General features: G+C 62.0%; 1 protein-coding gene across 1 annotated transcript in view; it reads right to left on the reverse strand.

Moving 5' to 3' along the window:
* Positions 1–4,478: 4,478 nt before the first annotated feature.
* Positions 4,479–11,473, reverse strand: part of COL5A1 (collagen type V alpha 1 chain) — a 122,933-nt gene continuing 115,938 nt past the window's right edge. The window contains exon 64 of the mRNA XM_034663748.1: positions 4,479–6,811. Coding sequence (XP_034519639.1) covers positions 6,665–6,811 — 147 coding nt within the window. The 3' untranslated portion in view covers positions 4,479–6,664. The remainder of the gene's footprint in view (positions 6,812–11,473) is intronic.

The following is an 11,473-nucleotide window of genomic DNA, read 5'->3' on the forward strand; positions in this document are numbered from 1 at the left end:
CACGAGCTCATGAGGCCCGCCGGCCTGGAGGAGCACGTGGTGGGATTTGTGCATCTTCCAGGCAGAACTGAAGCCCACAGACCTTGGGGAAGCCAGCATTGCCTCTGGTGTCCCATGACTGCGGGTGGGGGAGGGATTTTGCCAGCTGCCACCAGCCAGCTGTGTGTTAACGCCCCTGGTCCCGGGAAGCCGCTGGGAGAGGAGACACAGCCCGGCAGGGGGGCTTTTCCCCAGCTGAGGGTGAGAAAGCAGGACCACAAGAGTCAGATCCAATTCACCATCTAGGCCTGGGCCCAACCTTCTCTCCCATGAAGCCTCTCGATGAAGGGTACTTGTGGGGACCCCTTCTCTGAGCTGTGCCCCCTGTGGCCGCCTACTGATGCCTCCCAGACGGGGGACCCCCGGAAATGCACAGTGGACCCGAGTTCCCTGTTCCCATCTGCATGTTGACCTGAAGGCGGGGGTGCGGCTCCCGCATGTGCACACCCCTGTGGCATTTGCAGGGGCCGAGGGGGGAGGGGCTGGACGAAGGTGAATGGACACCATGCACCCTAAGCCCCACCCAGGCTCCCTTGGCTGCAGGTATGGAAAACGGAGCCCTTCTGCCCAGCCCTGGTCAAGCACCTCTCCTTGTTTTCCTTTCTCTTCCTCTGGGATCCCCACCGGGGGTGGGGGGGTCGGCGCCAGTAGCCAGCCCTCAAGTGCCAAGGGCCCCCTCTGTGGACAAGTCCCAACAGTCCTTTCGCAGCAGATGGCTACCAGCGGTATGCATGAGGAATCCCCAAGACGTCCTGTGTACATGTCCAAACTCTGCTCTCCTGCCCCAGGCGAGACCACACCGCTTCCTGGTGCACACTCCGGTCCACTCCGAGCAGACCCGTCCCTCGGCCTGTGGCTTTGGAACCCCAGGCTCTGTACCGACGTTATCACCGCTGGGTGGCCCTCCACAGTGCTCGCTACAGGTCGGGTCTCCTCGGACGCACGTAAGCTCCCTGTGAGCAGAAGGCTCTTGCCTGCACATCTGACAGGTGCTTGATGCTCAGAGGCCGCTCGACGATTAATGTTCGAGGTGTGGTGCCCGGCATCCTGAGACCGACGGGTGAGTAGCACAGACGGCGGGATTCCGGGGACGCGGAGTCTTACAGGACGTGGTGCTCGTGCACGAGCTCCTTCCACCCCGCAGCGTGAAGCGCCGACTACCTCCGTTTCCCAGATGGGGAAACCAGGCGCCTCACTTCTGACCTGCCCCCACCGCACACGCGGCACACATGGCACACGGCACACATGGCACACGCCGCACATTGGCTCTCTCACCTTATACTGTTTTGTTGATGCTTAGAAGAAAAGGACACCTTGATCCCTTATGCATTTACTTTTCCTGAGCACTTATCCCTCCCGACAGGCGTCCTGCTCTTCTGTCTGCTTATGTCTCTTTCCGCCGGAACGAGAGCTCCGTGCAGGCGGGACCTGCCTCTGCCGCCCCAGAGCCCGGGCCGCGGCCGGCAGTCAGTAAACGGGGCATTTCCAGACGAATGAAAGTTAAGTTTGCGGTAGGACCTCTTGGGGGTGAGAGGGGGAGGCTGGGGCGTGCTTCCTGCATTTGTCCCTTCTCAGAACAGAAGCCCCTGGGAGCGGGCGCTGCCCCTCTTCCTCACCCCCAGGAGACGTGCATGCTCTCCCCTGGTAGCAATAGGCTCCCAGCCCTCCTGGGCCCTGGCTGGGCAGGTGGGCTTTGCCGGCAGGTGTGTCCACACCCACCCACGTAGGTGACTCACCTGTTGTCCAAGGGGAGGTGCTGCCCAAGGCAGGCTGGGACCAGGCGCAGCTCTTGGAGGCCAAGGGCCCTGGCAGGTACGCAGGGACCCGTGTCCCGACACCTGGGACCCTGGAGCCCGTCTCTGCAGCCAAGAGGCCTCTTGCCAGGCTGGTGCTCACACATCCCTCCCTCCTCCCTCCCTCCCCTCCCTCGGACTCGGGGCAGCCGTGGGAACTGAGGACACTTTTCAAAATGGGAAACTTGAACGGTTTCCAGCTCCAGACCGTGAACAGGACCTGTTTGCTCCTTGGTGGGGACAGATGTTTCCCTTCCCCCAGCAAAAGCAGACACAGCCCTCCAGGAGCGCTAATAGGACGGGACAGCTGTCACCCAGCTCCCGTGGGTCCACGCACAAACAGGGCTCCCAGGATGGACCCTGAACTGTGGGCACTCAACCCCTTCTGCAGCCGGGCCAGGCTGGAACTCGGTCATTTCCACAAGATCTCCTCTCTCCCGACACCGAAGCGAAGGCTGGGGTCGCGTCTCGACTCCCTTCTCCAGGGGCCTGGCCCAGACACGGCGGCTGCGGGTGTCCGGCGAACTCTCGCTGATGACTGCTGGGATGGATGGTGGGTGCAGGAGAGTGGGGGTCACGAGGCCAGGAGAGTGGTGCCTGGTCCAGAGAGTACAGTCCTGGGGACCCCACTGGCAAGCGTCGCTGGGCTCCGGGCTCAGGGCCGCGTCCCTACCCACCGGCGCTTGCCCCCCCTGGCCCCGCTGAGCCCCAGGTGTTTCTGTTTGGTGGGTCTCGAGGATGAAGGAGGACGCACAGAGATGCGGGGTCTCTGCAGGACCTCGCCCCAGGCAGGCCTCATGCAGGACCAGGCTCCCGATCCCTGCCCTGCCCCCAGGCTCAGTCTGCTCACCTTTGAGGCAGAGTGCAAAGCACCAGACCTTGCTCACGCGTAGCCCAGGTGCTCGGTGCAGCTGCTGGGGCCCGAGGGGCGCTGGAAGACCCAGCCACCGACACCTGCAGGCTAGGCTGGCGCAGTCTCTGAAGGACACCGGTCACGAAGGGTCACCAGCACCCCGCCTGTCGGATTTCAGCCGGCAGCTGGTGCTGGGCCCCGGGCCCACGGGTGCCTGCCTGTCCACCCCTCTCTCCCCCTGGTTCCCCGCAGCGGGCTCCAGGCCCATCCGGCTTTGACGGGGGCTGCACCTCGAGTGTGCATGTCCCTCGTCGTTCATCCAGAGCCATCGCGATCCACACCGAGGTTTGAACCGAAGGATGTGCGGCTGACACCAGTGATGGCCGGGCTGGGCCTAGCCTGTTCCTCGGTGCTTCTCAGTGTCCACACTGATCCTGACGAAGGATTGTCTCCTCCAGCCCTCGAAGTCCTGGGTCCTCTCTGGCTCCTTCTGGAGCTTGTCTCTTTCCTATACCACCTTCCAGCGTGGTCAAGAGCGACCGGCCTGGCCGCCACCCTTCCAGTTCCGGCTTCTTCCCTCGGGAATAACCTGCCTGCAAGCCACCAGGGGCACACTGTTGGAGCCACCTGTGCCGTCCGCGACACCCTGGTTTTGCAAAAGGAGTTTCTGGCTTTCGGGGGCCAATTCCGTGGAGCTCGGGATGGCCAGCGGGTCTGAGCCCGAGCAGGCCACAGGCCACCTGAGGCCTTGCATCTGCTGCTCAGGGGCCTGAGAATGTGCCTTTGCACCCAGGGGACGAGGCTGGTGCTGCCGGTCCCAGGACACACGGTGGAACCACCGGTCTCGGTTTGGGCGGGGCGGCAGACGCTGCCGGACATCAGGGGCTTGAAGCTACGAACCCATGTCTCACTCGGTCGCCAATTCCTCACAGGTGGGCCGGGGACTCCCTCCGGGGCCGCTGGGGACACAGCCACTCTGGGGAGCGAGGCCGGTGGCACGCGAGAGGGAGCCCCTGCCACGGACTGGGAGAGCCAGGGTCAGAAGCAGCAGCACGGGGTCAGTGGCTGGACGAGCCACGCGAGCCACATGATCTCCAGAGGGCCGCGCCGTGCGATCCGGAGCTGCAGTGGGACAGCAGAGCAGGGAGGCTCGGGGACGCACACCAGGGCCCAGGACGAGTCTGCACAAGGCCAAGGCCTAGACCCCCAGGAGCGGCGGAAGCGCCCCCAGAGTTGGCGCCCAGCCACATCCTGCGGGCCCCCCGGGAACGGCTCTGTCCTCCCTCCTCCTNCCAGGAGCGGCGGAAGCGCCCCCAGAGTTGGCGCCCAGCCACATCCTGCGGGCCCCCCGGGAACGGCTCTGTCCTCCCTCCTCCTTCCGGGGAAGCGTCCCCTCGGCGGGTACCGCCCTCCCTCTGCTCTCTCTGGCCACCGGCTTCCCACAGCGGTTCCGTGCAGCGGGGAGGCCCTGTCACACTTAAGAAGACAGCCAATCACGTCTGTCTATGGTGGAAACGGTAAACTCGATTGATCGAGAAACTCTTTCAAGGACTTTTCTGTCACATGGGTTTAAAATATTTTAAAACGCCCCTTCCTGAGCATTACAGAGAAGACTCAGAAACACGTCTATGGACTTCATAGGCAATGGACAGGTGTCATCTGACATTGTGTTTTTAAGGGCCCGATGTCCTAGAACCTTCCTGTGGGTTTTCTGTTGATCGTTTTCCCCTTTTTGTTGGCCTGCGTCCAGTTATAGAGAGAAGGAGGGGCAAGAACGACACCAGGAGAGTGTCTGCAAATATAGGAAGTACTTTTATTGCAATAATACCATAGCAAAGTGGTCTGGGGAGAACGGGACACGTTTGACTTCCATACGAATGACAACAGCTTTGAAGGGGCCACAAGAATGAGGAGGACAGCGTAAGAGGGAACTCGGGAGGGACGAGGAATCAAAATGGAATCACATGACCTAGACAACACCCACAGGGCACCCCGCGGCAGTCCTCCGATATGGCTTTGCTTTGGAAGAGACAGATGTGAGAGTCATTGGTGCGTGCCGGCCTCCTGGGCTCCAGAGAACCTCGAAGCCAGACTTCTCTTTGGCGACAGCAAGACTCCATGTCCACGGGGACACGGGAAATCCTAGCGGGTGGTTTCGTGACGCCCAGGGGGGCTCTGCTGTGGTCTCCCCAGCAGGAAGCGCGTCCTGGCGGGCAGGGCGGGCGGGCGGAGGACAGCACCATTACCATCGGTCACAGCGGGTCCCGAGGGGGCTGAGCAGGGCCCGGGAGCCCCGCCGCTCCCCCCATCACGGAAGGAAAGGGCGTTGCACGAGGGCAGCTTTTCACAGTGAGGGGGTGGCCCTTCCTGGCCGGTCCATCGGGGCCTCTGCCCACAGAGGCAGCCCCCGGCCCTCGCTCGCAGAGCAGCCCCGCCAGCCCCGAGCTCCAGAGCGACTGAGGCTGGCGCCCAGGACGCTTGCAGGTGGAACTCCAAATTGCTCGTGTGGGGAAGCAGTCCCCGCCGGCAACCCCAGAGAGACCCCCCGAGTTCATTGCACATCTCCCCGTCTCCACGCACAGCTTCAGCTCCATCTGACCACAAACACAGAAAGTAGCACCAAACATTCGGCAAACTGAAGACGACCTGCTTGTCGGCACACCACGGACAGCGCGGGCGACATCTTTCACTGTGTGTGTGCATGTGTTCTCAAATCACAGAAGCACGACCTGATACTGGCAACGGGCCTCGCCGCGGTCTGCGAGCGCAAAAGCACGTGGGCCCGGCAGGAAGGAAGGTGGCGAGCGTCTCCCTCTCCGTCCTTGGCAGAGGCCTGCGCCCCGTGGAGGCAGAGACCAGGACCGAGAAAGGCAGGCACGGCCAGGTGACCCCAGGGTCCCCTTCCAAGATCTTAAAACAGATAGCACCACAAAGGAGAAGTGTGAAAGTGAGCACCAATTCTCATTTAATTATCATCTACAGAAAGTGTGGTTTCCCTGCCCTGGACACTCTCCCATCAGGCTCTGTGGGAAGAAAAACGGGGAAAGGAAGCAATTAAAATTAATTTATGTCCGTGATTTAATCGAAGTGCACGTAGGAAGGCAAAGCATCAAGTTCTTCTTCTTCTGTTTTCCTCTCCATTTAAAAAAAAAAAATCCAGAGCTCATCAAAAAATTGTCTGCAAAGGGGCCTGGGCACAGCTGTTCGAACGGCAGTGCGCCCTCCTGCCGCCCTGGGCAAACCTCCACCTTATTGCACGTTCCTGGCCAGGCGGGGACGGGGGCTGCCCCTTCCTCACCAGAACTGGACGCCCCCCTTCTCCCCACCCTCCCGGCGGGACCAAAGCCGGCTGACATGCGTGATTGAAAGTCGGGGACACTGAACATTTATGACAATACAATACAAATATTTACTTAAAACTCACAAAGACGAAAGCACCTTTAATCCATCGGAAAGGCACATGCGGAATGACATTTGGCCCATGAATGGATCGTGGAGTTGAACACAGAGGCTCTGGCAGGGTGGGGATGACCTTTACGAGGCTTGCCTCTGAACATTTTTTGAAGGTCAGGGGAAATACACATCTTCAAGTTGAATTAAAAAAAAAAAAAAAAGCGATCTCCAAATACTGCAGCCCCACGCCCGGGCCCGGCGGCCTCTCCACGCAGGCGACGCATCGGCCGGCTCTGCGGCAGGAAGGGAGGCCCCGTCCCGGTCCCTGCGGCGCGTGGTGGGGACGGAGCGGGGCTGACAAAGCGGTGGGGCCCGGTGGCTGTGGGCCGTCTAGGTCATGTGATTCGGCTCCGGGGTGGGGGACTCGGCTCTTTCCCATCGCTCTCTGTGGGTTTGGGGTCTGGCTCGGTGTGGAGCCGGGCGCAGACGAGGTCGGGGGAGGGACGAGGGGCCTTCACTGTCCAGGACGCCCGCAGACGGCGCGCTGAGGTCACGAGGTTGCTCTTGGGGGCCAGGCTCGCGGCTCCTAGCCCAGGAAGCAAGCCGGCCCCACTTCAAATCCGAATTTCTGTGACGCTTCCCCAAAGTCATTGAACATGATATCCACGATGGGCACCTGCTCCACCTTGGGCGTGTCGATCTCCAGAACGGTCTTCTGATACCCTTTCTTCGTCTGGGAGGCAGAAGGGAGGCACGTGTCAGTAAGAGGGGGCGGGGGGCAACTCGCAGGGCTGAGCCCCCCCGCCACACCCTCCCCGGCTCCCGGGCTCCCCCGTGCGTACCCTTGACCAGCCGCGGAGAAAGTGGGTTTGCGCCATCTCTCCAGGCAGACGGAGGGAGGGAGACGTGCCAGACCAGGGCAGGCAGCGCCCCCGACCCCCCGACATCCCATTCAGTCCTCGCCACAGTCCCCGGCCCACACCCTCCCCCGCCAGCGAGGACACCCCAAGGCGGCCCCGCCAGGACCAGCTACAGAAAACACAGCTCCACCGGAATATACCCAAATCCCGGCACCTTGTTCAAAACGAGGAATTCTGAGACAGTAACGGCGGATGGCCGGCCCTGCCCTTGGCAACCACACCAGAAGTAAGAGGACTCCACACCCACAAGAGTGAGAAGAGGGGGGAACCTGACCCACGCCCCGGTCTAGAGGAGTACTGGGTAAACTGAGGTACAGAGGGCCAGGGACAGCTCAGGGAGGGAGCAGCGTGCTGCGGTGAGTCCCTTGCTCAGACAGACCTCCACGAGCATCTCACCCGGAGCTCAACCCCAGGTCAGGGTGCAAGCTCCACCTTACTAATTGGACAGCGAGCCCCAGAAAGGGGACAGAACTTTCCTAGGAGAGGTGTCTTTGCTCCGCTGCCCAGCTACGCGTCCCAGAGCACAGGGCGGGGAGTGCAGGGTCGCCCCGGGGAACTCAGCTCTGAGCACACAGGATGCTCCCACCTGAGGCTAAACGGGCTGTCCTCCCATCTGCATCCCCCGAGGCGAGGGTTCCCCACAGACCCTCACAGACGCCCCCTGCCACCTGTCCTGGAAGAGCTGCTGTCTCTCCCTCGCACCCCGGCCAGAGTCATACTGTCAGTGCAGTCTGGCCCTGGGGAGGGTCTCCCTGCACCGTCCACATCCTGAAGGAGGAACACAGAGCCTCTGGGGGCCTTATTCCCTCCTGCACAACAGGGTCAGGGTGCCTGGACCCGTGCATGGCACGCGGGAAGCCATGGGAAGCCGAGCGGCTACGAAGCGGCTTCCCCTCCATGGGTGGCGGTGTGCACGATGGCCCCGGCTTCTGTCCTGCCCCCATCACTCCCCTGGGAGAGGCTGCTGGCCAGGCAGCTCTGTGGAGGGGCCCACGTGGCAGGAACTGAACAGAAGCGCCCCCCCCCAAGTCCCAGGCAAAGCCCTCCCGGGACAGCAGCCCCGCAGTCACACGGCACCGTGTTAGTCACCAAATGCCTGTGTCCCTCCACAGTCCAGGAGTTGACGTCCCATCTACGATGTGAGGGTGTCTGGAGGTGGGGCCTTTGGGACGTGACCGGGTCATGAGGGTGGTGTTTTTTTTTTTTTTAAAGATTTTATTTATTTATTTGACAGAGAAAGATAGCGAGCAAGAGAGGGAACACAAGCAAGGGGAGTGGGAGAGGAAGAAGCAGGCTCCTAGCACAGAAGCCTGATGTGGGGCTCAATCCCAGAACGCCGGGATCACGCCCTGAGCCAAAGGCAGACGCTCAACGACTGCACCACCCAGGCGCCCCATGAGGGTGGTATTCTGATAAGAAACGACCAGAAAGCTAGCCACTCCCTCCACAGCGCAGGACGCAGCAGGAACTCGACTGTCTGCGGCCTGGAAGCAGGCCGTCCCCTGAACCTGCCCACGCCAGCGCCCGACCTCAGGCTTCCAGCCTCCAGAGCTGTGAGAAGCCTGTGGCTGCCGTGGACCAGCTGCCAGTCTGGGATGTTTCGTTACACAGCCTGAGCTGACTGAGACACTCTGGGCCCGAACCAGGTTTCCGACCCTTGGGAACTGAGTCAGACCACAAGAAGTTGTGGCTTTCGGTGCTAAGTGTGTTACAAGCACTAGATGACCGACTGCCACCACGGCTGATTTCCACCGCACAGACCACGAAAGGACGCTCATGCCCAGCGCGTCTAGCAGGCCGGCCACACAGAAGCCCCTGGTGGCCGAGCTGGGGTGCGTGCCTGCCTCATGACTTTCCTGAATGCACTCTCTTGGAACTTCCCTACCCCGGAGCCTTCTGTCCCTGCCACGTCCCCGCCATGTCCCCACCTTAACCACCTCATCCTGTCCACAGCTGGGTCCAGCTGGAATTATTTTAAAGCTGGGAATGGCGCTTCAGAGCCACCATGAGTCCCCTCGGGCGCCTCCCGGCATCACGCGGCTCCAGACCCCCCCTCAGAGACGGCGATGCCGTGGGTCCGGGGGTCTGCCTCTCAGACAATCCTAACACGGGACACTGTCCTGTAGGACTGCTCGGGGACGACCAGGAACTTGAGGCCACAGATACTGGTGGTTTCTGACCACGTGGCCCGGGCCGGGCCCGGCCTAGCGCCGCACAGCCGGGATGGCTCACGCCTCCCCCGCCCCGCAAGGCCAGCACCCACGCCCCCCGCCTAAGCTCCGCCTCTCTGCCTCTGTCCTCACTGTGGGCCACCGCACAGTAGGGGATGAGCTGGAACAGCTGACCTGGCCTTCAGCAGCTGCTGGAAGGTGGGGCTACCGCGGACCGAGAGACCTCGGCGGCAGGCGGCCTGTGCCTTCCCACGCGGCGAACTGGCCTTGGGGAGCAGCACCCCGCCAGCCCTTCCTCCCACGCGATGGCGGGCAAACCGGCCTTTGCGGGGCCAGCGTCTGCCTCTCCTCCCGACCCAAGGGACGGCGGTGTCTGCAGAACTGACAGTGTGATTTCTCCTGGATTTACGGGGCCCCATGGCTGCCGTTATCCGGGCATTTAGAGAGGGCACGTTTAAGCAGGCCATGTGCTCGCGTGCTGCTCTGCACCCCGTTACTCCGGAGGATAAACAACCATTACGGGCTGGCAACGGCCCCCAAGGGTGTGCGGAGCTGCACAAACGATGGGATTTTTGTGGCACGGCTCCTCGGGCCTCTTGCCAGGTGACGCGTGTCTATGTGCAGGGCTGGGCCCGTTCAGCGGCCCCTCACTCAGGCCACGCAGCCGCAGCACGTCCGTGGGAACCCTGGTTTCTCTGGCCCTCGTGACAAGCAGAATCCCGCCGGCCTCCCAGAGCCGAGGGCCGAGGCCGGCCTCCCTCCCAGGGGCATGCGCTTGGAGGCGGGGCCTCCTGAACGGTTACACGGGAGGGCTGTGACTTTTCAAATCATGCTGAACTTTTTAGGGGTGTGGAGTTCGCCAAGCACGACTGCCCAGGTGGGCCCCATGGCCCCCTCCCTGTTCGGTCAGCCCCCTCCCCCTCAATTCCTGGTCCAGCGCACACAGCCAACTTTCTCCATCAGTAGGCTTTCTCCTTGCAGACGTTCTCTCTCCTCCTTTTCAGAGGTAGGCTCTCTTCTTTCAGGAAGTAAGACTGTCTGAGGAGGGAGCGGCCACTCTTCCCGGCCTAGCGTCCAGTCCGTGTATCCCGTGACCTCGGGTCTGGGCAGGGCATCCGGAGATGCGCTGAGGGGCCGAGCCCTCTCTCCGCTCCAGCAGCTCTCTCGGGNGGAGCGGGGGTGCAGTGTTGTTTCTGCGAACAGGACCGCGGCTGGGCCTGCAGCCGTGCTGGGTGTCGGGTTCGGGCTCCTGGCCAGCAGCGCTGGCTCCTTTGGACCCCACAGTGGGAAGAAGGAGCTGGGTCCTTCCAGCTCTGGGCAAGGTGGGGCCACTGGGGCTCCCCTCGAATCTCTGTCCTTCCGGAAGGATGGCAGCTCCCCGAGGCGGGGGTCGGGGGGCTATGGCTGGAGGTACTTGGGTTGTCACGACTGGGTGGGAGACTGACATCTAGAGGGTCGAGGCCACAGAGGCTGCCCAACACCCTACAAGGCAGACAGCGCCCCCAGCCCGGCCCCTCACACCCCGAAGGCTCATCTGGCCCCGAAGGCTGGGCAGCTCTAGTCTGCAGCCACATCGGGCAGACGCAGGAACGAGAGGCCGAAATGATGAGCAAGAAGATTTTAGTTCAATTCCCAGAAGAGCTTCCTAACACTGAGACTTTGCAGCCATGGCCTGGGCTGCCCCGGGAGATAGTGAGCTCCCTGTCAGTGGAGGCATTCAAGGTAAAGCTATGCCAGAAATGGTCTATGGTGGGAAGGGCTTAGGAATGAGAAGACTCCGTTCTGCCATTTCCTAAGGGCCTTGGGCAGCTCACTGGACCTGTCCTGGCCTCAGATTTTGCTTCTGCAAAATAGAGAATACCCCATCTGCAGCTCTTACTGCCAGAGTGATCCTAGTGGCGTTTGGTGCGTGGAGGCTAGTGGTGACCCACTGCCCACGTGGCCAGCACACCCATGCCACCAGGACACATGGCTCTGGGGTCAAGAAAGACTGGAGCTCGACCTCGTGCTGGGACACAGAGCCAGGAGGGCGGGATGTGAGTTACACAGCATTGCTGGGAACTTCTGGGGGCTCCCGGATTGGCTGTTGCAACGAGCAGGGAAGAAGCGTCAGGAGGAAGAGGGGTGGGGGCACTGGGCTCTGCCCAGCAAGCTCCTCGGGGCGACAGAGCCTGTCTGAGCTGGAGCCAGCGGCGGCCTGCCCTTTAACCTCTGAGGGTCTGACTCACAAGAGGCATTTCCCAGCACCCCCTCGCAGGGAATGTTCCCTGTGTCCCTTCTGGAGAACCTGTCTGCTCCCTGCAC

The sequence above is a fragment of the Ailuropoda melanoleuca genome, chromosome 7 (genome assembly GCF_002007445.2).
Source record: "Ailuropoda melanoleuca isolate Jingjing chromosome 7, ASM200744v2, whole genome shotgun sequence".
Lineage (NCBI taxonomy): Eukaryota > Metazoa > Chordata > Mammalia > Carnivora > Ursidae > Ailuropoda > Ailuropoda melanoleuca.